This window comes from Temnothorax nylanderi, unplaced genomic scaffold (assembly GCF_030848795.1).
Source record: "Temnothorax nylanderi isolate EJ_2023f unplaced genomic scaffold, tnyl_v1.0 TNYL_tig0614_pilon, whole genome shotgun sequence".
Lineage (NCBI taxonomy): Eukaryota > Metazoa > Arthropoda > Insecta > Hymenoptera > Formicidae > Temnothorax > Temnothorax nylanderi.
Genome location: NW_027249676.1, coordinates 30,159 through 57,052, shown reverse-complemented (window position 1 = coordinate 57,052; position 26,894 = coordinate 30,159). Strand labels below are relative to the sequence as shown.

Below are 26,894 nucleotides of genomic sequence, written 5' to 3'. Positions count from 1 at the left end.
TGCGCGAATTTCAATATGCGGTGAATCTTTGCTACACGGAGACCGTGACGAGTGCACTGCTGCAGGTTGCGATAATGTATGACATAACGTTTCTTATCGTATAATGTTGCGAGGAGCTTGTCCTGCCGCTTACCGGGTGGTTTATCGCGCGTCGGACAGAATGGTAGGTCAGTGTGCGCGTCGTGAAGATGTTGCGGATACTCCAAGTCGACTTCGAGAATGTAGCCTATCGTGGAATCCACCGCAACATCCATAACATTAAAATCGGTTACGTCGTCGACCCATTGAAAATCTGCGTAAGGCAATGGTTGACACATTGCCCAGCCGTATAAGTTGTTTACGTCAAAATACATCAGATATGACGACGGTTTCGATGGATCGTACAACTGCATGTACTTGTTGTTGGCCAGCGCGTATCTGTTTGAACATTGACTCAAACCACCGCGTATGCCGCGTTCGATAAACATGACCATGTCAATGTCGGTGAGCAATTCGAAATTGATACGTGTATGCTTCAACATAGCATCCCACGTAAAACCTGGTAGTGTATAATAATACGCCGGATCGAGTCCATAACTCGCGACGCAGCTATCGCGAAAATTTTCAAAGATATCGGCCAACAGCAAGACATCGGTTTTGAGATATAAATCGCTGTAGTCACCGAGCGTTCCAATGGAGAACCGCTGCCAGACGTTGACGGCGTGCGCGTAATCGCTCTCGGATACGGTGTCACCTGTCAATGAACTATAAAACGAGTCGCGCGGCGGTAAACATGAGTCCTCCAACTTTTCGACGCAGTCAATGTACTCATATGGAAATACGCCTTTTCGTGTCAGCATATCAAAATTTTCTGCGGATATTTTACAAAATTCGCGTTGCAATATTCGCAGTTTATCCTTGCTTAGATAAGATGCCAATTTGTCGAGACTAGCGGTGAGAAACTTGTACGAATCGATAAATCGCAATTTGACGCAAGTTTTCTTATCTTTATCTTCGGTGCTTTTTACGTTTTTTGTAAACGAAATGTATTTCTCTTTTGTGATTGGGAGCAAGTCTACATGTCCTTCGTACGCTGTTGCTATTTCAGTTATAATAAAATGCGCGTCGTAGCCAGATAAATTATGAAAAACTATGGGAATGCAATGCGAATCTTTGTAGTTCAGATTACAGTTTGAGTGCGCGGGACCTCTGTACTGACCGGTCAGATGACAATGATCGCGTACTCGCACGTCGTCTGGCTCGAACGGTTTTTCGCACACGTGACAGTGCGTTGCGCTGTTGAACTTTTCCCACTCGTCTCGCGTGAAATTCGCCATGGGTACATTAGTGGACAAGATTGTCTTTACGTCGTGAGCTAAACGTCTTAGCTCCTCGGCGAACCACGCGACGCAATCCTTATCGCGACGAAACCGATACATTGATAACGAATTGTCGTACGAGCAACGCACGTAGTACCCTATGCTAAACACGCGATGATGTTGATATGTGTACCTGGACGTTTCCGGATCCGCTTCCATCTTCTCCAGGGTACATTCTAGGTCGGCGTATACGATAAATGGAACTCGTTCCTTCCTGTTGTGATTTTTAAAGGCCAACCACTTGTCGTTATCGCTCGGTAACTTGATCGCGCAGTCGTTCATCTCCTGACAGTCGACGGTGTGGGCTTCCAATTTCTCGCTGGAGCCGAAGTAGTGCAAACATCTGTAAATAAAGAATTTTTTAAATATATTTTTACGTAAAAATTATTTTTATTATTTATTAGAATGTATACTCACCGATCGCAAAAGTATTTCCTGTGCTCTTTTTTACTCAATTGCGAGCTCACGAGGCGGGACAGGTTCTTGATCCATGCAAAATGTCCCACGTTGTCGTCATGCACGTACAGCAGATTTACATGCCTGCCCATCTTTCGACCAGTAACCCGTATTGGCAAGATAGCAAGTTCCTTGTTTTTTTTCTCGATGCTGTAGACGTTGATGGAGATGTCGTTGTAATCTTCAAACCGTTTAATATGATCCAACGTCATTGGAAACTTAATGTTTGTAAGATTTAGCACCGACGTGTAATGTGGATACGACGATTCCCGTTCTGCATGTCTCTCGGCTGGATGCAGAGCAGCCACCACTGACCATGCGAAACATGCATTGTCCATTGATCGCACGTTTATTACCGCTCTCTTCACTTTAATTTCTCGCGGTATTTCCACAAAACACCCCGCGTGCAATGGATTGTACTTGTTCACATTTACCGTTAAATTGAGTATACGCGACAACGCCCATCCGCTATCACGTTCCTGGAATTCCTCCAGCTTTGCTAGGGTAGGCTCGATGACGTGTCGCTTGTACCACTCACACAGATCGGACTCACGGAAGAGTTCATAGTTTCTCGTTGCGATACTTTTATTCGCGCGTTTGTCACCCGCAACAAATTCGCCATTAAACATTGTGTTTATTTTTACATTGTCATGTCGTTGCATGACGTTCCGCACACGATCGAGTACAATGTCTCTCGCATCTTTGAGAAATTGATGAGGGCCGATGTGTTTGGAATTTATTACCACACCGGTCAGTATACGACTTTCAAAGGCTGTATCTATCTCGCGCCATCTGAGTCCTGTCTCACTCGCGCTGTATCCTGCACCCACATGCACGAAACGTTGACGTACCGAGTCTTTCAGACCTTCGAGTCGTGCGATACAGGCGACCAACGACTGTTTGAGACCGATCGCTAATCGTGGCCGTTTAATTCGGCTTTGTTCTTCCAACGATTCGATAAACTCGTCGCATCGTTGCTCCCACGCGGTAAAGTCTTCCCTCGAATTTAAAAGGGTGGATTGGTCCAACAACTCTTGCTCCATGTTCCTCTTTCTACCACAATTTGTTGCACTCGCGACTTTCAATTCTCGACTACTGAGCGTATCACCCAGATTCGTCCTTCTATATTCTACTAATGATGCATCGTTTGCTTTTATCATATCTAATTTCATCTCTGTATCCGTACATTTGCGCCTTCCGAAAAAATCTACGATTTGCAGTTTTGCACGTGTGCGATGAAATCATTGCGAGACACGTATGTTCTTGAAAACGATATCGCGCCATTGACTTTCGGTGATTTGATCTGTATCAATGCAGCAGCCGTACATCGGCGCTATTTGCAAAATTTGCAGTTTTGCATGTGTTCGATGAAATCATCGCGAGACATGTATGTTCTTGAAAACAATAACGCTCCATTGACTTATGCGAAATTGCAGAATTTGCAGTTTTGCACGTGTTCGATAAAATCATCGCGAGACACGTCGCGACATGTTCTTGAAAACAATAACGCTTCATTGACTTATGCGAAATTGCAGAATTTGCAGTTTTGCACGTGTTCGATAAAATCATCGCGAGACACGTCGCGACATGTTCTTGAAAACAATAACGCTCCATTGACTTATGCAAAATTGCAAAATTTGCAGTTTTGCACGTGTTCGTTGAAATCATCGCGAGACACGTATGCTCTTGAAAAAAAATCATATTTGATGCCCGATAAGGTAATCTCATGACGAATGTTCTTGACAAAGTTATCACATTTAACATATATGTGGTGGTGGTCACCATGCAGCAGCCATACATTGGCGCTATTTGCAAGATTCGCATTTTTGTACGTATAAATGGTCTGCGAGGATTCTAGCGCGCAGTCGAGAGTTTGAAACGGCATGCTGACACTGTGTGAAAAAAATATGGACAACGCGGGAACAGACAAACGTTATTGTTCATCGATGGTGCGTTTGCTTCGTGACAGAGAACTAGGATTTCGAAACGTGCTCACTCGCACTAACAAGTGGTGCCCAACACATCATGCATTGCAGAGATATCATATTACTGATACAAGTGAAGTGCATCCGATTTGGCCTATTAACTTTCAGATTGTCATGTGTCGTGGCAGAATTAGCGATTATTACGTATCGCGATACAAGCCTGACGATGATGAGTATGGCAATGATATATATAATGGCCATCGGGATGAATACTTATCTGAACCACGCTCACGACTGAAATGTTTAGCGGGTCATAGGTATTGTCATTATGTAGATGACCTTTGTGAGGTTATCCCTGATACGCAAATAGCAATCCGCTACATGGAGCGGTGTCCTCAGCATCGTATCAGGGAGCCTATTTGGATTTGGGGAACATACATTTGGACAGAGGATGGTAATTTATTTAGTGCTACACGTGACAGGTAAAGTGTGACAAAGGGTAGCGAAATGTAGTGTAGAGTTATTTTTAATATATTTTTTTCTGTTTAGTGCCCCCTATAAGTCCCATTATTGAGATAGAGATAGAGGTGTGGTGGCGGGTGCGGATCTGCAATTGAAATGGCATGCTCGCAGCAGCAGCCTTACATCGGCGCTATTTGCAAGATTCGCATTTTTTGTACGTATAAATAGTCTACGAGGATTCTAGAGCGCAGTCAAGAGTTTGATACGGTTCGAGTACGTCGCAAACAGCCTCCAGTTACGATGAACACTTACGGTGCGAACTACTACGTTCCAATTCAGGATGAAACGTGCGAGAAACAGCACAATGAGTAAGTACCGCTAATTTTCGTATATGCTTGTGCAAAAAAAAAATCTTTTATAAACATAATTGTATTTTTTCAGTTTTGATAAACCCCGCTACACGCCTCGTATTTTGGGAAGAAGATTTGCCTTGACATCGACAGCATATAAATTTTTGGATGTTGGAATCAACGCGGGACCTATGTCCTCTGTGGATATACTTATTGGCGATAATCGAGGCAATCGAATAATTTTGCCTCATGCAACGTGGGTGACATTCATCGAAAAACGTGCAGATATTCAGCGACTCGTGCAGTCACCGGCGCCTTCATCGCTAGCGTTTCGAGATCTGGAGCTCGTTAAAATACGTGACGCAGATATTGTAAAGTTGACATCGTGCGACACCAGCTTGTACATGAAACCGTCAACCGTACTCTTCCTATTCGAACTAGAACATTGCGTCGAAAATGTATATTTTCAACTATGTCAAAATGTTCACGGCGTAAGTGAAAAATTTAAACAATTTGTAACAATTTTACGCCAAAATTGTATTACCGATAAATGTAATGCAGTTAGAAGCTTGCATGAAGTTTATGATAAAAATTCGCTAATAGATTGCGAACTGTTGGCGTATGCTGCCGATACTATTGTGTATAATGCGCTACATGATAAATAAATGCATATAATATGATTTAAAAAGTTTTAATTATTTTTCCTTTTCATTTACCGTTCCCTGTCATTAAGCTGTCTTCGTTTATCGTTTAATTAAATGTAATATTAAAAATTAAATATTAAGATCTAAACGATTAAATATCGTCGGCGAAGAAAAGATACGCGATCGTGAGCGAGAACACGAACGGGAGCCGGGAGCCGGGAGCGAGAAAACGCGAGCGAGAACGCGCGAGGGAAAGAGAACGAGAAGACGCGCGCGAACGGGGGAGAGGGATCGCGCGCGACCGTGAAGACGCGCGCGAGCGGGGGACGGGGGGGCGCGAGAGAACATCTACGAGGGGGAGATAACGCGAGCGGGAGCGTGCCGTGTGACGTCACGCGGACCGACGCGGCCATTGCACGCGGACTCCGCGGCGCGGCGAAAACGCGGTCGCCCCTCCCCGCGGCGCGGCGAAAACGCGAACGCGGTCGCCCCTCACCCCGCGGCGCGGCGAAAACGCGAACGCGGGTTCCCTCACCCCGCGGACCCCTCCCCCGCGGGGCCGGAAACGCGGTACCCCCTCCCCCTCCCCCGCGGTGCCCGAAAACGCGGCCCCCCTCCCCTCCCCGCGGCGCCCCGAAAACGCGGTTCCCCCCCTCCCCCTCCCCGCGGCGCCCGAAAACGCGGTTTTCCCCCTCCCCCTCCCCGCGGTACTCCCCCCTCCCGCGGTATACCCCCCGCCCCTCACCCCCCTCGGATCCCTGGGGTAGAACCGGCCTAGCTTACCTACTGTCGCGAATATCGCCCGAGAGGCGACCGCTCGCGCGAACGGCTACGAAGACGAGGTCGCGGAATACCCGATAGTGCTCCGCGCAAATTACAATACGATGAAGAGCGAGATCAAGTGCGCTTTTAGAGTGAACTTTAACAAACCGAACAACGTTGGATCGCTGCTGGGATTCTCGTCGAAGCGTATATTGCAGCCGGGACAGTGGTACGAATCGGACGCGTCGATTAATATTATCAACGTAAACATTATCCGCGTGGAGTGTAACGTGACCGCGGGTGCGTACAGCAACGGCAAACGTGTTCACACGATACACGAATTTTCACCGAGCGTACCACCGGGATATAAGATATCGGAAACGCCTGCGCAGATCATTTACCTGCCGATCATCGCGCGAAGCGTTTCGGATCTAACGATACGCGTCACGGATCAAAACGGACGATTGCTCGATTTTCGAGGAGAAGAGATCACCGTCAGATTACACGTACGACGGCGACAGCGATAACGCGCGACGTGTGAGATGCTCGTGTTGAACGACTCGGAGCACGCGACAGATAAGAATATCTTTACGACTGCGACGATCGACGATATCGTCAAATCGACATTCGGTGGCGTTAAAAAAGAGACGAGAAAGAAGCTCAACGCATCGAACGTTAAATTTTTACAATCTCTGGGATTCGCGGTACAAAACATCTGAAAGCTGACTGTGAACGATGACTGAAATTCTTAACATCGGAGGCGAGCCGGTCTTTGACGATCGCATCGTCAAGATAGAGACTTACACGTACAACCCGTACGCCAACACAACGTTCGAGTATAGCGACGAGATACGAATACCCATACAACAGCAGGATCTGTATACGTTGCCGTGCGAAAGTTTTCTCTACGTCGAAGGAACATTGACGGTGACCAGAGCAGCCGACCAAGCCGATAACGTGGTATTGGGGAATAATTGCGTCGCGTTCATGTTCGATGAAATTCGATACGAGCTTGACGGCGTGGAGATTGATCACTGCAGAAACGTAGGAATAACCAGCACGCTCAAGAACTACGTAACGGTATCGTCCGACAGAAGCGTGATCCTGAGAAACGCCGGCTGGGAGCCACAGAATAACGCGAATGGATACTTCAATTTCTGCGTACCGCTCAACCTGTTACTAGGATTTTGCGAGGATTACAAACGCGTGGTGATCAACGCTCGTCACGAATTGGTCATAATACGATCGCGCAACGACAACAATTGTCTGGTGGGAAATCTCGCGTTGGAGCCTACTCTCAAAATACTCAAGATACAGTGGCGAATGCCTCACGTGGTATTGAGCGAGATCAACAAGCTGTCGATGCTGCGCGCCTTGGAAAAAGGACGATATCTAAGTATGGGTTTCCGTTCGTGGGATCTGTACGAGTATCCCCTGTTGCAGAACACGACCAAGCACTCGTGGGCCATTAAGACCGCGACTCAGCTTGAGAAACCGCGATACGTCGTCTTCGCTCTGCAGACGGGTCGGAAGAACGTCATATCCGCGGACACGAGCCGATTCGACGACTGCAAATTGACCAACGTGAAACTCTACCTAAACTCGGAAGTCTATCCGTATGACGATTTGAATTTGGACTTTGGTAAACACAGATGGGCGATTCTGTACGATATGTACGCGCGTTTCTGCAAGGGCTATTACGGATACGAATATCTCGAGCCGAGTCTCACCGTTTCGACTTTTCTACGCAACGGCCCATTCGTGATCATCGATTGCTCTCGACAAAACGAATCCGTCAAAAACGCCACCGTGGATGTCAGAATAGAATTCGATTGCATGGAGAACGTACCGCCGAATACCTCCGCGTACTGTCTCATCATACACGATCGCGTGATCGAGTACAATCCGTTGACCAATGTAGTGCGCAAAATAGTCTGAGTGTTCGCGGCAACGTCGACGAAAATTTTCTCTCTCTTTCACTCTCGATACAAATTTATGAGAGGGAAAAAAGGGGAGCAGGATATATAAATCAGAGTGTCGCGAAACGCGCGTCATTCCTCTCGATTCACGCATCGAAGAGAGAGAGAGATATCTCTTCATGTCCGCACCAACGTTCGTGGACCTGCAAGGTTTCGTCGTCGGGATGAAATTTGTCGTGAAGGAGGCGGCGGTGCTGAGAAACGGAACCGTTCTGGCGCATTACATCTTTACATGCCCCATGCCGTGGAATCTCCTCACAAAATCCGACAAATCGTGCGCTTCCTGGTTGATTCGCAATCACCATGGATTACGATGGGAAGACGGAAACGTGCCGTGCAGCAAGGTGAAGCGTTTAATTACATCGGCCGTGCTCGGTGAGGAAGAGGACAACGACGACGACGAAATGCCTACTCTCGTGTACGTCAAGGGATGCCAGAAACGAGAATGGCTGGTAGATCTGCTTGAGAATAAAGCGAGAAAAAACCTAAACATCGAGACTCTGGATGCGGATTACGAAGATATCGAATCTTTAAATATTCTAGATGCTACCAATACTATGCGATGTGGAAAACACGTTAAGAATTGTGCGTTGCAAAATGTATTAAAAATATTTAACTGGTGGTCGAAACGTCAGGGAGAATTGTCATCTTTTTAAAAAAATAAATTTTATATGTATGTGTAAATTTTACAACGTTTAATTTCCCTTCCCCATTAGTCGATAGTGTACAAAATTAAAGAATAAGTAGGTATACGTGACGAATTCTAACTCGAGAGCTTCGAGGGGGGGGGGGGTATCAGGTTTCAGCGAACATGTCTGAACATGTTTCGCGGTTGATGTCATGCGGGGGGGGGGTATACGTCTTATATAAAAAAAAAACATCCTACCTTAGTCCCCTCTCCTAAATTTCAGAGCGCTGATTGCGCGTTCCAGAAACATTAATTTCCCCCTCCTTCATCATAGTTTTGAAAGTTGCCGCGTATATTCGATTAATTTTACAACGACGATCAGTCTTGCATCGACCGCTTGTATCAACGGTCCGCGTCTCCATAACCGAGAGAAAAAAATGTTTAGCTCCGCTGAAGGAAGCAGCAGCAGCGGTGGCAGACGCATGAATTATTACGTACCGATTCACGATGGTGATGATGATGATAAAACTCCATCGTACGAGAACAAGTGTAACAAGTAAGTATTCGTTTTTTTTTCTTAAATTATAAAGCTTTATATTTTTTTTTAAATTGCAAATTATAAATTGTATTATTATTTTGAAAGTAATCTCATTTATTTTTTTCTACAGCATTTCGTTGGAGCGTCGCGCGGTTCGTATACTCAGCAGACGATACGCGTTGACGGCTACGGGATACAAATTCCTTGAAGTTGGCGTTAACGTGGGTCCGCCGAGTTACGTGGAGATCGCCGTAGGAGATCATCGAGGAACGGAATTGATACTGTCCCTCGAAACGTGGAAAGGATTCCACGAACAACGGCGAAACATTCAGAATTTCCTTCGATACACTAAAGATACGTGTGATTTTATAAGCGTTGGACCGCTAACGTTGAGAATTTGTACGATTAACGGCGCCAAACTCGTACGTCTCGAGTCTTTAAACGTACGCTTAACGATGACCGAATCGACGTTACACCGTATGCTCGATCTTGATCTGTGCATCGACGCGATGTTCCATCAATTGAGTAGAATTGTCGAGACGGTTGATGTCAAGTTCACGCAATTCTCCAAAATCGCGTCCACTGTAACGGATCCTACGCAAGTGTTAAATGTAATACGCGATAGCGATGCCTTCGATAAACATCAGCTCGTCGATTGTGAGCTCGCAGCTTTATTTTTTAGTGCGCTTCCGTAGTACGTAAGAACAAAAAAAATGTAAAAGAAGAATAAAAAATGTATTTTTTAAAATATAAATCATGTCTTAATTTCTTCACACGCATTTCCATTCGAGCCGTATATGCGACGTTCGACTCGAGCCACTTGAAATTTAAGGTATCGTATATCGTACACTATGAAGCGATGCTCCGGCAACGCTCGCCTATGTGGTGCCGATGCTTCAACGAATCCTTGCTTGCTATTGTAATGCTAGATATATTTTATCTAAATTACTTTTTTCTGAGCTCTAGTTCAGTCCTCTGCAGTCAGTTAAAGTCAGTCCTCTGCAGTCAGTAGTGTGAAAACGTTCGCGAGCAAAGAATATACAAGAAAAAAATGAAAAGATTTCATAGAATCGAAGATCATATTGAAATCGTTCACCCTGCCATCGGGGTATGTATATCTAATACCGTTGCGTGCGTGTCGCCCGGTATGCTTTTCGAACTCCAAGCTGAAGCGTGCAGCGAGCGGTCTTTTAATAAACGAGTCGTTATTTTCGTGAGTGCGCGAGTGTGAATGAGTGTCTGAGAGAAATCACGGACTCACTATCGACCTGGGCGTAACATTTTTGAAAAGCATACCGGACGGCATGCATGAAACAATACGCACATAACTGTATATTTAAATATATATTAAATTAACCATTCTGTTAACGTTATAGTGGGTGTGGGTCGATAACGAACCGATGTGCGAGATCAAACTGTTCAATATGGTGAGGGTGAGGATCCCTCACGTACAGGTGTGTATAAACATTTTTTCATACATAAAAAAATTTTTTTTCATAGATTTTAAATTTTTTTTAAAAAATTTTAAAAAATTTTTTGTATAATTTGTTTTCAGCCAAATTTTATACATTTTGATGAAATCCGAATTCGTGGTTTTATTAATATACATCGCCAGCGTTGGGTACGCTGGGAGCGAGAACTCCTTCGTGATAACAACGACGAAATTTGGGACATTTCGGGGAGAGATGTAGACATCTATGGATTTCGAAGATTATTCGAAATCGAAGACGAGTTTGAGAGAGAAGAAGAAGAAGAAGAAGTGTGGTAATTCTCAAAATTTTTTAAAATTTTATGAATAAATATTTTTATGCTTAATTCCATATATCATTTATTATTCATTTTCCGCTTCCTTCACTATTATTAATATTATTAAGTATATTTCATAATAATAATAATATTTTAAATAATAATTATTAAGTTATTATATTATAATAATAATAATTATTATTAAGTTAAATCCGCGCAAGGGAGAGAAAACGCGAACGAGAAGCGCGCGAGAGAAAACGCGAACGAGAAGACGCGCGCGAAGGAGAGATAACGCGAACGGGGGACGGGAGCGAGAGACCGCGCGCGAGGAAAAGAGAACGCGAACGAGAAGCGCGCGAGGAAGAGATAACGCGAACGGGGACGGGAGCGAGAGAGACCGCGCGCGAGGAAAAGAGAACGCGAACGAGAAGCGCGCGAGGAAGAGATAACGCGAACGGGGACGGGAGCGAGAGAGACCGCGCGCGAGGAAAAGAGAACGCCAACGAGAAGACGCGCGCAAACGGGGGAGAGACAACGGAGGTCGGGAACGAGAGAGAATATCAATGAGGGGGAACGGGAGCGAGCGCGCCGTGTGACGTCACGCGGACCGACGTGGCCGTTGGACGCGGACCCCCATCCCCCGCGGTGCGCTGAAAACGTGAACGCGGTGTCGCGAAATGGTGGCTCGCATGTTCTACAGGGGTGAGATCATTGCAGAGACAAGTGTCTAACTCGCTGTTTTGTTTATATTCGCCGATAAAATTCCAGCAGCCGAACGGCGCCCGTTAGTAATACCCCGCGCCGAAAACGCGAATCCCCTCCCCCGCGGACCCCCTCGCCCTAGAACGCGGACACCTACCCCCCCCCCCGTCGGCGGTACCCCTCGCCCTAGAACGCTGATACCTACCCCCCCCCCCCTCGGCCTAGAACGCAGACACCTACCCCCCCCCCCCCCGCGGACCCCCTCGGTCAAGAACGTGGACACCTAACCCCCCCCCCCCTTGGCGGTACTCCTTGTCAACGATATGTTTATCAATATTTGATAAACAACATGTCCCGACGCGCTCGCCGCCCTCGAGTCCCTCCCCCGCCCCGCTCCCCCCTCGGAGCTCCCGGGGCCGTAGGCACACAGTATTCCTACTGAAAGCTTATAAAACGGTGTTTTTTGGCATGTTCTAAAATAAACTGCAAATAAATTTAAATGTTATGTTTACATAAAATACATAGATTTCAAAATATATACTATCTTTACTTGTTTCGGGTTCGGCCGAGGAAGCCTCGGGACACGAAGGTTTGCCGGAGTTCGCCCTGACAAGGGCGCGAAGCGTGCTTCACAGATCGGCGAGGAGTGTTGGCGAATTTATTGCAGTCGTTTCGTTGTTGGTATAATATTTAATTACAGCAGAGATACAGATGGACACTGTGAGAGGCGTGATCTCACTGCGCGGAAGGCTGAGAGAGTCCCGTGCACGAACTCGCGGCGTCTCGCGGCGCGTGGCCCCGTTCGGAGACGAGCGCTTGATTCGACAGGTCGGTGAGGAGAATCACGTTCTCGCTCACTGAGGTCGTCCACTTCCCCGTTGAAGACGGCTGGTGGAGCGTATGACCTCCGTTTCGCGCGGCGATCGATCGAGGATGCTGGTCGCGGCGAACGGTTTGTCGACCTTTCGGCTCGAGTTCTGTGACAATTCTGTCTTTTCGCGGAGACAATCATTGTCAGTACAGGATTGCTTGGCGGGGACGCCGTGTGCGTTACAGAGGGGGACGAATCGTATCGATCCGTGATCGAACCGCGTTGCGGATTACATGAACGCGTGCGCATGACTCGCATGAGTTCGCATAATTGAACGGGAGCGAAGAGTTATTGGGCGACGCTTCGTGGCAGGGCCGTTGTCTCAGATCGAGAGCTCAGCCTCTGCGATCAGGGCCGTTGAGAGAGATACGGCACCCAACAATTCCTCTCTCGCGAACGGAATTTCGATGTCTATCCTCAACATACCGCCCGCCTCGAAATAAATTTCGAAATATCCACGGTGTGCCCGAGGAGGGCGGTAGGTCGATACGGAAAGATAGAAAATGTCTTATAACTAGTTGAGCGTGGTACGGCGTCACACAAATTTTATGAAAGTAATACAACGCTATTTACATGAGTTTTTTTTTTTTTTTTGAGACGCGGAGAGATAGATCGTGCCGCCCGCCGTGGAATATTTACTGACGACACTTCTGCCGAAGAGGTCAATCCGCGCGCGCTTCACAGTCGATCGGGAGCAGGCATAATTTTACAATCGGACGTTTATATTCGGACGTCGGTGTTCTCACGGTCACCACACGAATTAGTCCGTCTGCGCCAGCGTGGCAATGGGTTACGCGACCGAGCTCCCACTTACAGGGGGGCAACGTAGCATTGCGTAACAATACGAGTTGCCCGACCTTTACCGGTGCTTTCAATCTTCGCCATTTGACGCGTTGCTGCAAGGTGCATTCCGTCTGCCACAGCCGCCAAAAACGTTCGGTTATGTGGCGAACGCTTTGCCAGCGGGATAAGCGGTTCTCGTTTACGTTTAATAAAGAGGGTTCCGGATTGACTGTGAGCGCGGACCCGATTAGGAAATGACCGGGGGTGAGTACTTCGTAATCGTCCAACGTATCACTTAACGGGGCGAGGGGGCGTGAGTTTAAGCACGCTTCTATTCGGCAGAGTAGAGTCGTGAGCTCTTCGAACGTTAACGTGTGGTTCTTCAGAACTCGGCGCAGATGATATTTTACGCTGCGTACGCCCGCTTCCCACAGGCCGCCGAAATGCGGCGCGGACGGGGGAAGGAAATGCCATTGCACGTTATCAGAAGCGGTGGCGTTTAAGAAATTGGGATCGTTCACTGCCGCTCGGTACGCCTGGGCTAATTCCTTGTCGGCTCCGACAAAGGTAGTTCCGTTATCGGAATGCATTGACTCCGGCAATCCTCGACGCGAGCAAAAGCGAGAGTAGGCGTCCAAAAATGCGGGTGTGGAATAATTTCCAACTAATTCCAGGTGTACCGCGCGCGTCGCGAGGCAGACGAAGAGCGCGATATATGCTTTTCGTGAGACAATGCCGCGCCCCCCGGAGGCTCGAACCTGCACCGGCCCTGCGTAATCGACCCCGCAGTGGAGAAAACTGCGGGAGGGCGGTGACACGCGCAAGGACGGGAGATCTCCCATGAGCTGCTGCGGGACGACCGCTCTTTCGCGCGTACAATTCACGCAGTTATGGATAACAGATCTAACTGAACTGCGAGCATTTAAAATCCAAAAGTCACGGCGCAACGTTGCGAGAGTTAATTGCGGGCCTGCGTGAAGGGCGCGCAGATGAGCCTGCCGAATTATTAACGTGACTAACGGGTGGGAAGCGAGCACGATCGGATGCTTCGCGTGATACGAGAGTGGAGCGTTTCTCAGGCGGCCTCCGACTCTTATCAGTCCTTCGCTATCTACAAAGGGATTGAGAGCTAGAATATGGCTTCTTGAATTGACGGGTTGGTGTTGAGTGAGCTCGTGCAGTTCGCGAGGAAATAATTCGGCTTGGATAATTCCGAGCCAGAATGTACGAGCGCGTTGGCATTCGGAGGCTGACAAGGCGCGTCCGTGACAATCAAGAGCGGGGAATTTTTTCGAGTGCCCGCGACAGGAGACGAATCGAATGAGATACGCGGTAACACGAATTAATTTGGCCCAATCTGAAAATTTTGAGGCTAGATCCCACGGCGTGGGGAACCTCGCCGCATGCGTGGTGACAACCTTTTCTTCGATCAACGTTTCCGTTAGAGGCGAGGGAAGACCCTCGGGCCATCGCGTCGCGGGGAACTTCAACCATGGCGGTCCCTGCCACCATAGTGGGTGAGTCGCGAGCTCGTGTCCTAATAGTCCGCGCGAGGCGCAATCTGCTGGGTTTTCCGCGGTCGACACGTGACGCCAGGTCACATCCGGGAGACGGGACTGAATCTCCGCGACGCGGTTCGCGACGAAAGTCTTCCATCTCGAAGGGTGTTGACTTAACCACGCGAGCACGATTTTTGCGTCGATCCAGCAATGACACGCGGAGGAATCGACCGTGATCGATTCTCGTACAAAGGTCATTAAGCGCGCAAGTAGCAACGCGGCGCATAGCTCCAGCCGGGGAACACTTACCGTTTTCACCGGAGCGACTTTCGACTTTCCCATAAGCAAGGAAATAGTTATACGGCCAGATTTGGACAGTACGCGCAGGTAGACCGAGGCGGCGTACGCGACGTTAGACGCATCGGCGAAGCCGTGCAGTTCGCAACGATCAGAGTCCGACTCTTGACCGGTCCAACGGGGCAGGTGAAGCTCGTTGAGCGCGGACAATTGACTATAGTTCGGTTGCCACTCGCGCAATACGTCATGAGGGAGCGGTTCGTCCCACTCGAGCTTGAGACGCCACAATCGTTGCATCAAAATTTTCGCGGTAATCGTGACGGGAGTCACCCAGCCGAGAGGGTCAAACAGTTTCGCGATCGCGGAGAGAATCGATCTCTTTGTTTGCGGAACAAGGGCGTCGATAGCTGCTTGAAATTGAAAGATATCTAGCGCAGGGTTCCAACTTATACCGAGGACTTTCAAACTCTCATCCGTCTTCAAAATTTTGTTACACGCGAGTCCGTGATTCGCGGGATCGATGTCCGACAAAAGCTCCGAAAGATTGCTGGCCCACTTCCTTAACTCAAAGCCACCTTTCCGTAGGAGGGCGATGAGTTGATCGCGGGAGATACGGAGGTCGTCGAGGCGATGCGCGCCGAAGAGAGTTTCATCGATGTATTTTCCCTTCTCGAGGATGAAAACGGCTGAGGGAAATGCCTGTCCTTCGTCGAGCACTAACTGATCGAGCACGCGAAGCGCTAAGTACGGAGCGGCCGCGGTACCATAGGTTACCGTGAGAAGGATGTATTCGCGAAGCGGGTCAGTGGGACTTTCTTGCCAAAGGATGCGTTGATACGTTACATCTCGCGGGTCGACGCGAATTTGCCTATACATTTTAGTCATGTCTGCCGTGTACACGTACTTGAATATTCGCCATCGCAATATTATAGCGGGTAGGTCAGGTTGAAGTTTAGGTCCGACCAGGAGGTGGTCGTTCAACGAGGACCGTTTGACGTGGCGCAGGACGCGTTGAAGACGACGCGCAGATGACTCGTGGCGCTACTTTCTCGCATGACCGCGTGATGCGGGATGAAGACGCGTTGCTCGTCCGCTTCATTTGAAACGGGCACCTCGATCATATGCCCGAGGGTTTCGTAGTCGCGTAAGAATTCGACGTATTCCCGTTGTTGCTCCGGATGAGCAGCTAATCTCCGAACTAAACCTTTGAGATGGTGCTCGGCGATACCTCGAGAATGACCTATATCGATAGGAGGGTCGCTCCTAAACGGGAGGCGGACCATGTATCTGCCGTCGGAACAACGTGAGTGGGTGCGGCGAAAATGCTCCTCACATTTCTCGTCTTCCGGTTTAAGATGCACTTTATGCGGAATCTCCTCGACCTCCCAGAATTTTCTAAGTTCCTGATCGAGGGACAGAGAAAGGCAGTGGTGTGCGTTCACCCTGACAGGCGGTTGATCGGGCGGTGCTGCGACCGAAGTAGTATGCGACTCCACCTTTGACGGGGGGATGGGCCCCGAGATCACCCATCCTAGGACCGAATTTTGCGCGATCGGTTGTCCGACCGCCCCCTTTCGAAGCCCGTCGACTATAAGGACGCTGTAGAGATCGGCGCCGACTATAATACTGATGGGATCGGCGCTCATAGGGTCGGGATCAGCCCATGGGAGATCTTCTAGGTGAGCTAAAGTATGCTCCTGCGACATACGCTTCGGCGCGTATGCCGTTAATGAGTTCAGAATTAACGCGTGCGTCGAGAAGGCCGGAGTCTGCTTGTTTCTTGGCGAAATGTTTACTTGAGCCGCGTGCTGGTATGTTCCGGCGTGTACACAGCCAACAGCCGAAACCGAGGTCGGCATTCGAACGCGTTTCAGTCGTAGACACTGCGCTAGTTTTTCTGTTATGAAGCTCATCTCGGAACCTTGATCGAGTAGAGCGCGAACAATAACAGACCTACCGAGCGGCGAGCTTACGGTGATCCACGCCGTTGCGAGCAAAGCATACGAACGCGTGGTCTTTGAAGACGCGAACAGTGAGTTTACTTCGCTAGTTTTTGCGTCGACGGCCTTCGGCATCTCGGTCGCCGGGGTTACTTCCTCGGTTTTCGGGGAAAAGTCGGAGTCAACATGAAGCAACGTATGATGCGGTTTCTGACAAAGACGGCAGAGAAATTTGCTCGAGCATGCCTTGGCGGCATGATGTGGGCTCAGGCAATTAAAGCAACGTCGTTCCCGTTGCACGATGTCACGTCGTTGACTCGGACTTTTCCCCGTGAATTGCGGACAGACGCTAAACGAGTGCTTAGACTTGCATAGCGAACACTGCTGTACGGCTTTCGCGCATACGTTTGTGCTACTGATTTTATGCGGAGCTCCGGATTTCGCTTTATCGGATGGTGAAAGGGAGAGTTTCCATTCCTCCAAAGCGCGAACTCGATTTTCCAAAAATTTCTTAAAAACTTTGTAAGAGGGAGGATTCCGGTCCTCGCTGTACTTCAGATTCCATGCCTTTTTTGTGACCGCGTCGAGCTTCTGCGTCCCGAGACTCACTAACATGTCGCTCCAGAGCTCGTCCGGAGTACGATTCAATTTATCGAGAGCTGCGACAGCGGTGTGAATGCGGTCAGATAGGGACTGTAACTCGATCGCGGATTCTTTTGTGACTGCGGGCAAGGTCAGCAACGCGATCATATGCACGTTAATTAAGCGGCGTTTGTTCTCGAAACGCGCGTTTAGAGTATTCCACGCGATGTCGAAGTTATCGGCTGTGACTCTTATGTCTTTTACGCAGTCAAGAGCGCGGTCTTTGAGGCACGAAATTAAATAATGCATTCGCGTAAAATTTGATAAGTCCCTATTATTGATAATGAGGGATGTGAATCTGTCGCGGAAACTCTCCCAGTCCTCATACTTGCCGTCGAACGGAGGCAGTTGCATCGGCGGTAGATGGGAAAGCGAAAGGGCGGACGAAAAGCCCGGGGACTGCTGTCCGAAACTGAACGATTGATTCGGGGGTACGTACGGCTCCAGCTCCTCAAGGCACTCGGCCATGTAATCGGATGCGGTTTGGTACGTCTCCTGCGTGGCCTCGAATCTCAGATTCTGGAAGTAGTCGTGACCAGAGCGTTCGGCGACGGGGACGGCGGCCAGGAGAGCACGATGTCCACCCTTAGCCTCCTCCCAGTCCTCCTTCAATGCCTGGAGTCGATTGCGGATTTTCGCCGCGGTCAGATTCTTCTTTCCCAGCTTTTTGAAGTTCTCTAAGGCGCGTTCGATGGCTCGCAGCCGCAGAGACTGGCTTTCCAGCAGCGTTTCCATGATTCAGGAATGACTCCTCGTGTTCGAAAGAAGGGCTCCGAATCCGGCTCGAAGGACCAGATTTGTTTCGGGTTCGGCCGAGGAAGCCTCGGGACACGAAGGTTTGCCGGAGTTCGCCCTGACAAGGGCGCGAAGCGTGCTTCACAGATCGGCGAGGAGTGTTGGCGAATTTATTGCAGTCGTTTCGTTGTTGGTATAATATTTAATTACAGCAGAGATACAGATGGACACTGTGAGAGGCGTGATCTCACTGCGCGGAAGGCTGAGAGAGTCCCGTGCACGAACTCGCGGCGTCTCGCGGCGCGTGGCCCCGTTCGGAGACGAGCGCTTGATTCGACAGGTCGGTGAGGAGAATCACGTTCTCGCTCACTGAGGTCGTCCACTTCCCCGTTGAAGACGGCTGGTGGAGCGTATGACCTCCGTTTCGCGCGGCGATCGATCGAGGATGCTGGTCGCGGCGAACGGTTTGTCGACCTTTCGGCTCGAGTTCTGTGACAATTCTGTCTTTTCGCGGAGACAATCATTGTCAGTACAGGATTGCTTGGCGGGGACGCCGTGTGCGTTACAGAGGGGGACGAATCGTATCGATCCGTGATCGAACCGCGTTGCGGATTACATGAACGCGTGCGCATGACTCGCATGAGTTCGCATAATTGAACGGGAGCGAAGAGTTATTGGGCGACGCTTCGTGGCAGGGCCGTTGTCTCAGATCGAGAGCTCAGCCTCTGCGATCAGGGCCGTTGAGAGAGATACGGCACCCAACAATTCCTCTCTCGCGAACGGAATTTCGATGTCTATCCTCAACATACCGCCCGCCTCGAAATAAATTTCGAAATATCCACGGTGTGCCCGAGGAGGGCGGTAGGTCGATACGGAAAGATAGAAAATGTCTTATAACTAGTTGAGCGTGGTACGGCGTCACACAAATTTTATGAAAGTAATACAACGCTATTTACATGAGTTTTTTTTTTTTTTTTGAGACGCGGAGAGATAGATCGTGCCGCCCGCCGTGGAATATTTACTGACGACACTTCTGCCGAAGAGGTCAATCCGCGCGCGCTTCACAGTCGATCGGGAGCAGGCATAATTTTACAATCGGACGTTTATATTCGGACGTCGGTGTTCTCACGGTCACCACACGAATTAGTCCGTCTGCGCCAGCGTGGCAATGGGTTACGCGACCGAGCTCCCACTTACAGGGGGGCAACGTAGCATTGCGTAACAATACGAGTTGCCCGACCTTTACCGGTGCTTTCAATCTTCGCCATTTGACGCGTTGCTGCAAGGTGCATTCCGTCTGCCACAGCCGCCAAAAACGTTCGGTTATGTGGCGAACGCTTTGCCAGCGGGATAAGCGGTTCTCGTTTACGTTTAATAAAGAGGGTTCCGGATTGACTGTGAGCGCGGACCCGATTAGGAAATGACCGGGGGTGAGTACTTCGTAATCGTCCAACGTATCACTTAACGGGGCGAGGGGGCGTGAGTTTAAGCACGCTTCTATTCGGCAGAGTAGAGTCGTGAGCTCTTCGAACGTTAACGTGTGGTTCTTCAGAACTCGGCGCAGATGATATTTACGCTGCGTACGCCCGCTTCCCACAGGCCGCCGAAATGCGGCGCGGACGGGGGAAGGAAATGCCATTGCACGTTATCAGAAGCGGTGGCGTTTAAGAAATTGGGATCGTTCACTGCCGCTCGGTACGCCTGGGCTAATTCCTTGTCGGCTCCGACAAAGGTAGTTCCGTTATCGGAATGCATTGACTCCGGCAATCCTCGACGCGAGCAAAAGCGAGAGTAGGCGTCCAAAAATGCGGGTGTGGAATAATTTCCAACTAATTCCAGGTGTACCGCGCGCGTCGCGAGGCAGACGAAGAGCGCGATATATGCTTTTCGTGAGACAATGCCGCGCCCCCCGGAGGCTCGAACCTGCACCGGCCCTGCGTAATCGACCCCGCAGTGGAGAAAACTGCGGGAGGGCGGTGACACGCGCAAGGACGGGAGATCTCCCATGAGCTGCTGCGGGACGACCGCTCTTTCGCGCGTACAATTCACGCAGTTATGGATAACAGATCTAACTGAACTGCGAGCATTTAAAATCCAAAAGTCACGGCGCAACGTTGCGAGAGTTAATTGCGGGCCTGCGTGAAGGGCGCGCAGATGAGCCTGCCGAATTATTAACGTGACTAACGGGTGGGAAGCGAGCACGATCGGATGCTTCGCGTGATACGAGAGTGGAGCGTTTCTCAGGCGGCCTCCGACTCTTATCAGTCCTTCGCTATCTACAAAGGGATTGAGAGCTAGAATATGGCTTCTTGAATTGACGGGTTGGTGTTGAGTGAGCTCGTGCAGTTCGCGAGGAAATAATTCGGCTTGGATAATTCCGAGCCAGAATGTACGAGCGCGTTGGCATTCGGAGGCTGACAAGGCGCGTCCGTGACAATCAAGAGCGGGGAATTTTTTCGAGTGCCCGCGACAGGAGACGAATCGAATGAGATACGCGGTAACACGAATTAATTTGGCCCAATCTGAAAATTTTGAGGCTAGATCCCACGGCGTGGGGAACCTCGCCGCATGCGTGGTGACAACCTTTTCTTCGATCAACGTTTCCGTTAGAGGCGAGGGAAGACCCTCGGGCCATCGCGTCGCGGGGAACTTCAACCATGGCGGTCCCTGCCACCATAGTGGGTGAGTCGCGAGCTCGTGTCCTAATAGTCCGCGCGAGGCGCAATCTGCTGGGTTTTCCGCGGTCGACACGTGACGCCAGGTCACATCCGGGAGACGGGACTGAATCTCCGCGACGCGGTTCGCGACGAAAGTCTTCCATCTCGAAGGGTGTTGACTTAACCACGCGAGCACGATTTTTGCGTCGATCCAGCAATGACACGCGGAGGAATCGACCGTGATCGATTCTCGTACAAAGGTCATTAAGCGCGCAAGTAGCAACGCGGCGCATAGCTCCAGCCGGGGAACACTTACCGTTTTCACCGGAGCGACTTTCGACTTTCCCATAAGCAAGGAAATAGTTATACGGCCAGATTTGGACAGTACGCGCAGGTAGACCGAGGCGGCGTACGCGACGTTAGACGCATCGGCGAAGCCGTGCAGTTCGCAACGATCAGAGTCCGACTCTTGACCGGTCCAACGGGGCAGGTGAAGCTCGTTGAGCGCGGACAATTGACTATAGTTCGGTTGCCACTCGCGCAATACGTCATGAGGGAGCGGTTCGTCCCACTCGAGCTTGAGACGCCACAATCGTTGCATCAAAATTTTCGCGGTAATCGTGACGGGAGTCACCCAGCCGAGAGGGTCAAACAGTTTCGCGATCGCGGAGAGAATCGATCTCTTTGTTTGCGGAACAAGGGCGTCGATAGCTGCTTGAAATTGAAAGATATCTAGCGCAGGGTTCCAACTTATACCGAGGACTTTCAAACTCTCATCCGTCTTCAAAATTTTGTTACACGCGAGTCCGTGATTCGCGGGATCGATGTCCGACAAAAGCTCCGAAAGATTGCTGGCCCACTTCCTTAACTCAAAGCCACCTTTCCGTAGGAGGGCGATGAGTTGATCGCGGGAGATACGGAGGTCGTCGAGGCGATGCGCGCCGAAGAGAGTTTCATCGATGTATTTTCCCTTCTCGAGGATGAAAACGGCTGAGGGAAATGCCTGTCCTTCGTCGAGCACTAACTGATCGAGCACGCGAAGCGCTAAGTACGGAGCGGCCGCGGTACCATAGGTTACCGTGAGAAGGATGTATTCGCGAAGCGGGTCAGTGGGACTTTCTTGCCAAAGGATGCGTTGATACGTTACATCTCGCGGGTCGACGCGAATTTGCCTATACATTTTAGTCATGTCTGCCGTGTACACGTACTTGAATATTCGCCATCGCAATATTATAGCGGGTAGGTCAGGTTGAAGTTTAGGTCCGACCAGGAGGTGGTCGTTCAACGAGGACCGTTTGACGTGGCGCAGGACGCGTTGAAGACGACGCGCAGATGACTCGTGGCGCTACTTTCTCGCATGACCGCGTGATGCGGGATGAAGACGCGTTGCTCGTCCGCTTCATTTGAAACGGGCACCTCGATCATATGCCCGAGGGTTTCGTAGTCGCGTAAGAATTCGACGTATTCCCGTTGTTGCTCCGGATGAGCAGCTAATCTCCGAACTAAACCTTTGAGATGGTGCTCGGCGATACCTCGAGAATGACCTATATCGATAGGAGGGTCGCTCCTAAACGGGAGGCGGACCATGTATCTGCCGTCGGAACAACGTGAGTGGGTGCGGCGAAAATGCTCCTCACATTTCTCGTCTTCCGGTTTAAGATGCACTTTATGCGGAATCTCCTCGACCTCCCAGAATTTTCTAAGTTCCTGATCGAGGGACAGAGAAAGGCAGTGGTGTGCGTTCACCCTGACAGGCGGTTGATCGGGCGGTGCTGCGACCGAAGTAGTATGCGACTCCACCTTTGACGGGGGGATGGGCCCCGAGATCACCCATCCTAGGACCGAATTTTGCGCGATCGGTTGTCCGACCGCCCCCTTTCGAAGCCCGTCGACTATAAGGACGCTGTAGAGATCGGCGCCGACTATAATACTGATGGGATCGGCGCTCATAGGGTCGGGATCAGCCCATGGGAGATCTTCTAGGTGAGCTAAAGTATGCTCCTGCGACATACGCTTCGGCGCGTATGCCGTTAATGAGTTCAGAATTAACGCGTGCGTCGAGAAGGCCGGAGTCTGCTTGTTTCTTGGCGAAATGTTTACTTGAGCCGCGTGCTGGTATGTTCCGGCGTGTACACAGCCAACAGCCGAAACCGAGGTCGGCATTCGAACGCGTTTCAGTCGTAGACACTGCGCTAGTTTTTCTGTTATGAAGCTCATCTCGGAACCTTGATCGAGTAGAGCGCGAACAATAACAGACCTACCGAGCGGCGAGCTTACGGTGATCCACGCCGTTGCGAGCAAAGCATACGAACGCGTGGTCTTTGAAGACGCGAACAGTGAGTTTACTTCGCTAGTTTTTGCGTCGACGGCCTTCGGCATCTCGGTCGCCGGGGTTACTTCCTCGGTTTTCGGGGAAAAGTCGGAGTCAACATGAAGCAACGTATGATGCGGTTTCTGACAAAGACGGCAGAGAAATTTGCTCGAGCATGCCTTGGCGGCATGATGTGGGCTCAGGCAATTAAAGCAACGTCGTTCCCGTTGCACGATGTCACGTCGTTGACTCGGACTTTTCCCCGTGAATTGCGGACAGACGCTAAACGAGTGCTTAGACTTGCATAGCGAACACTGCTGTACGGCTTTCGCGCATACGTTTGTGCTACTGATTTTATGCGGAGCTCCGGATTTCGCTTTATCGGATGGTGAAAGGGAGAGTTTCCATTCCTCCAAAGCGCGAACTCGATTTTCCAAAAATTTCTTAAAAACTTTGTAAGAGGGAGGATTCCGGTCCTCGCTGTACTTCAGATTCCATGCCTTTTTTGTGACCGCGTCGAGCTTCTGCGTCCCGAGACTCACTAACATGTCGCTCCAGAGCTCGTCCGGAGTACGATTCAATTTATCGAGAGCTGCGACAGCGGTGTGAATGCGGTCAGATAGGGACTGTAACTCGATCGCGGATTCTTTTGTGACTGCGGGCAAGGTCAGCAACGCGATCATATGCACGTTAATTAAGCGGCGTTTGTTCTCGAAACGCGCGTTTAGAGTATTCCACGCGATGTCGAAGTTATCGGCTGTGACTCTTATGTCTTTTACGCAGTCAAGAGCGCGGTCTTTGAGGCACGAAATTAAATAATGCATTCGCGTAAAATTTGATAAGTCCCTATTATTGATAATGAGGGATGTGAATCTGTCGCGGAAACTCTCCCAGTCCTCATACTTGCCGTCGAACGGAGGCAGTTGCATCGGCGGTAGATGGGAAAGCGAAAGGGCGGACGAAAAGCCCGGGGACTGCTGTCCGAAACTGAACGATTGATTCGGGGGTACGTACGGCTCCAGCTCCTCAAGGCACTCGGCCATGTAATCGGATGCGGTTTGGTACGTCTCCTGCGTGGCCTCGAATCTCAGATTCTGGAAGTAGTCGTGACCAGAGCGTTCGGCGACGGGGACGGCGGCCAGGAGAGCACGATGTCCACCCTTAGCCTCCTCCCAGTCCTCCTTCAATGCCTGGAGTCGATTGCGGATTTTCGCCGCGGTCAGATTCTTCTTTCCCAGCTTTTTGAAGTTCTCTAAGGCGCGTTCGATGGCTCGCAGCCGCAGAGACTGGCTTTCCAGCAGCGTTTCCATGATTCAGGAATGACTCCTCGTGTTCGAAAGAAGGGCTCCGAATCCGGCTCGAAGGACCAGATTTGTTTCGGGTTCGGCCGAGGAAGCCTCGGGACACGAAGGTTTGCCGGAGTTCGCCCTGACAAGGGCGCGAAGCGTGCTTCACAGATCGGCGAGGAGTGTTGGCGAATTTATTGCAGTCGTTTCGTTGTTGGTATAATATTTAATTACAGCAGAGATACAGATGGACACTGTGAGAGGCGTGATCTCACTGCGCGGAAGGCTGAGAGAGTCCCGTGCACGAACTCGCGGCGTCTCGCGGCGCGTGGCCCCGTTCGGAGACGAGCGCTTGATTCGACAGGTCGGTGAGGAGAATCACGTTCTCGCTCACTGAGGTCGTCCACTTCCCCGTTGAAGACGGCTGGTGGAGCGTATGACCTCCGTTTCGCGCGGCGATCGATCGAGGATGCTGGTCGCGGCGAACGGTTTGTCGACCTTTCGGCTCGAGTTCTGTGACAATTCTGTCTTTTCGCGGAGACAATCATTGTCAGTACAGGATTGCTTGGCGGGGACGCCGTGTGCGTTACAGAGGGGGACGAATCGTATCGATCCGTGATCGAACCGCGTTGCGGATTACATGAACGCGTGCGCATGACTCGCATGAGTTCGCATAATTGAACGGGAGCGAAGAGTTATTGGGCGACGCTTCGTGGCAGGGCCGTTGTCTCAGATCGAGAGCTCAGCCTCTGCGATCAGGGCCGTTGAGAGAGATACGGCACCCAACAATTCCTCTCTCGCGAACGGAATTTCGATGTCTATCCTCAACATTACTCTTTAAAAACATTTATTTTTTCAGATTTTCTATTGCACAATCACTATAACAAATGTGTTAATGGAAAAAAATATAACTAAATTAAAAAAACTAACAGCATAAAATAAACTATAGGAAGGAAGGCTGGCTGATTTTCGAGTTATAAAAAGGTCATTAACTTAAATTTAAAAACAAAATCTTGTTTAATTAAACAAATTTTAAATACAATTAACGTTTTACGTTTCGACTTTATATACTTAGTCTTCTTCAGAAACCTGATACATAAGAAATAATACATAAAAAATAATTAAAAAATAAAAAGAAATAAAATTGCTACAGATAAAAAAGATAGAGAACAAAGCCGCATACTTTGGACTGACTTGCCAGAAATGTAGCTAAGATCTACACTATGACATAGCATAGACCTTAGCCACAATTAATGTATTGTGACGTTGCAGTTTCGCTGCATCGTTGCAGCGCCCCGCCGCCGTCACAAGGCGCGGGTTTCGCGACCTTTTTCACGCCCGAAGACGGTTCAACGAATCGATGCGAGATCTCCAGGGGCATGTTATAATTGCGTTACGATATTCTGATCCTTTTTGTTATATTTTGTATTATTGCGTGGCGCCTCATCGAGCCGGGACCCGGAGTTTCCTGAGAGGGTACAGAGGAAGCGGAAGCGGAGTCGACGAAAAGGATGGAGGCGAGAAATCGGACGGCGGAAAGCGGATCGAAGCGGACCCGTAATGGCAGGGCCCTGGGACTCCGGGGCGGAATCAGCTCACCTGCCCTCCTCGCACTACTGACCGGATTCCGGGATGGATGGCCACCATCCCCGAACCGAAAGGGAGGAACGCGGAGGCATACACGTCCCGTCCGCTGTCGGGAAGAATCCCGGAAAAATTGCCGCGCGAGCGAAGGGCCGTTTGGCGCCCTGCGGAAAGCCGTAATTCACGGCCCTACGCAAGAATCCACCGCGAGCCTGCGAGCTCACCCCTCATTAGTTCGCGCTCCAACGTCGCGGGGCCGCGCACGCCCGGGGTGGGGCGCGCTATCGATTCCGCCATCGAACAGAATTTCGGGAGCATTCTTTGATTGTCCTCGCCAGCCGAAACACGCACGATTTAAGTCGCGGTAATTTTGTGCTTCGCACTTCGGCATTTCATACGTTGGAGCTTGTCGAACTCCTAGCAGCTACTCTTCCGACCCTTGGGACGACGGCGAAGATCCTCGGGAGAGAATCAACCTACGGTGAGGTTGCCTCGGTAATGTTCTATGTAAACCCACGACACCGCTCCCCGGGTCGCGCTCTCGCTCTGGAATATTCGCGATAATTAGCGTATTCGCCGACAAGGCGTATTTAGCGATCGATAGCGAGAGCGAGGGGCACCGGAATGGTCTCGTGGCCGTGGGATCGTGATCGAAATCTACGAACTCCTGGAGATCGCGGTAGGCGCGTCGATGACGACGTTCGACATCGCGAATACGCCATTTCTCGCGCCCTTCGCG

At 50.1% G+C, this 26,894-nt stretch overlaps 7 protein-coding genes across 7 annotated transcripts; 2 read left to right on the top strand and 5 right to left on the bottom strand.

Moving 5' to 3' along the window:
* Positions 1 to 1,595: 1,595 nt before the first annotated feature.
* On the bottom strand, positions 1,596 to 2,857 carry LOC139784346 (uncharacterized). Its single transcript, XM_071723521.1, has one exon. The coding sequence runs from the start codon at positions 2,855 to 2,857 to the stop codon at positions 1,772 to 1,774; it is 1,086 nt and encodes a 361-aa protein (XP_071579622.1). The 3' UTR covers positions 1,596 to 1,771.
* Positions 2,858 to 6,692: 3,835 nt separating this feature from the next.
* On the top strand, positions 6,693 to 7,895 carry LOC139784345 (uncharacterized). The gene is made up of 3 exons (XM_071723520.1): positions 6,693 to 6,793; positions 6,857 to 7,163; positions 7,275 to 7,895. Exons 1-3 carry the CDS (start codon positions 6,693 to 6,695, stop codon positions 7,893 to 7,895), a joined length of 1,029 nt encoding a protein of 342 aa, XP_071579621.1.
* Positions 7,896 to 8,055: 160 nt separating this feature from the next.
* On the top strand, positions 8,056 to 9,818 carry LOC139784344 (uncharacterized). The gene is made up of 2 exons (XM_071723519.1): positions 8,056 to 8,311; positions 9,208 to 9,818. Exons 1-2 carry the CDS (start codon positions 8,056 to 8,058, stop codon positions 9,795 to 9,797), a joined length of 846 nt encoding a protein of 281 aa, XP_071579620.1. The 3' UTR covers positions 9,798 to 9,818.
* Positions 9,819 to 14,300: 4,482 nt separating this feature from the next.
* LOC139784343 (uncharacterized) lies at positions 14,301 to 15,885 on the bottom strand. Its single transcript, XM_071723517.1, has 2 exons — positions 15,013 to 15,885; positions 14,301 to 14,315 (listed from the first exon to the last, which is right to left on the bottom strand). Exons 1-2 carry the CDS (start codon positions 15,883 to 15,885, stop codon positions 14,301 to 14,303), a joined length of 888 nt encoding a protein of 295 aa, XP_071579618.1.
* Positions 15,886 to 15,977: 92 nt separating this feature from the next.
* LOC139784342 (uncharacterized) lies at positions 15,978 to 18,317 on the bottom strand. Its single transcript, XM_071723516.1, has one exon. The coding sequence runs from the start codon at positions 18,315 to 18,317 to the stop codon at positions 15,978 to 15,980; it is 2,340 nt and encodes a 779-aa protein (XP_071579617.1).
* Positions 18,318 to 20,578: 2,261 nt separating this feature from the next.
* LOC139784341 (uncharacterized) lies at positions 20,579 to 22,163 on the bottom strand. The gene is made up of 2 exons (XM_071723515.1): positions 21,291 to 22,163; positions 20,579 to 20,593 (listed from the first exon to the last, which is right to left on the bottom strand). Exons 1-2 carry the CDS (start codon positions 22,161 to 22,163, stop codon positions 20,579 to 20,581), a joined length of 888 nt encoding a protein of 295 aa, XP_071579616.1.
* A 92-nt stretch (positions 22,164 to 22,255) lies between these two features.
* Positions 22,256 to 24,595, bottom strand: LOC139784339 (uncharacterized). Its single transcript, XM_071723514.1, has one exon. The coding sequence runs from the start codon at positions 24,593 to 24,595 to the stop codon at positions 22,256 to 22,258; it is 2,340 nt and encodes a 779-aa protein (XP_071579615.1).
* Positions 24,596 to 26,894: the final 2,299 nt, after the last annotated feature.

Coding starts and splice junctions, on each gene's coding strand:
- LOC139784346 (XM_071723521.1), bottom strand. CDS start 2,857: ATGGAGCAAGAGTTGTTGGACCAATCCACCCTTTTAAATTCGAGGGAA.
- LOC139784345 (XM_071723520.1), top strand. CDS start 6,693: ATGACTGAAATTCTTAACATCGGAGGCGAGCCGGTCTTTGACGATCGC. Junction 6,794..6,856: donor TACGCCAACACAACGTTCGA/GTATAGCGACGA, acceptor GCCGTGCGAAAG/TTTTCTCTACGTCGAAGGAA. Junction 7,164..7,274: donor TTTGCGAGGATTACAAACGC/GTGGTGATCAAC, acceptor CTCAAGATACAG/TGGCGAATGCCTCACGTGGT.
- LOC139784344 (XM_071723519.1), top strand. CDS start 8,056: ATGTCCGCACCAACGTTCGTGGACCTGCAAGGTTTCGTCGTCGGGATG. Junction 8,312..9,207: donor AATTACATCGGCCGTGCTCG/GTGAGGAAGAGG, acceptor TTATTTTGAAAG/TAATCTCATTTATTTTTTTC.
- LOC139784343 (XM_071723517.1), bottom strand. CDS start 15,885: ATGACTAAAATGTATAGGCAAATTCGCGTCGACCCGCGAGATGTAACG.
- LOC139784342 (XM_071723516.1), bottom strand. CDS start 18,317: ATGGAAACGCTGCTGGAAAGCCAGTCTCTGCGGCTGCGAGCCATCGAA.
- LOC139784341 (XM_071723515.1), bottom strand. CDS start 22,163: ATGACTAAAATGTATAGGCAAATTCGCGTCGACCCGCGAGATGTAACG.
- LOC139784339 (XM_071723514.1), bottom strand. CDS start 24,595: ATGGAAACGCTGCTGGAAAGCCAGTCTCTGCGGCTGCGAGCCATCGAA.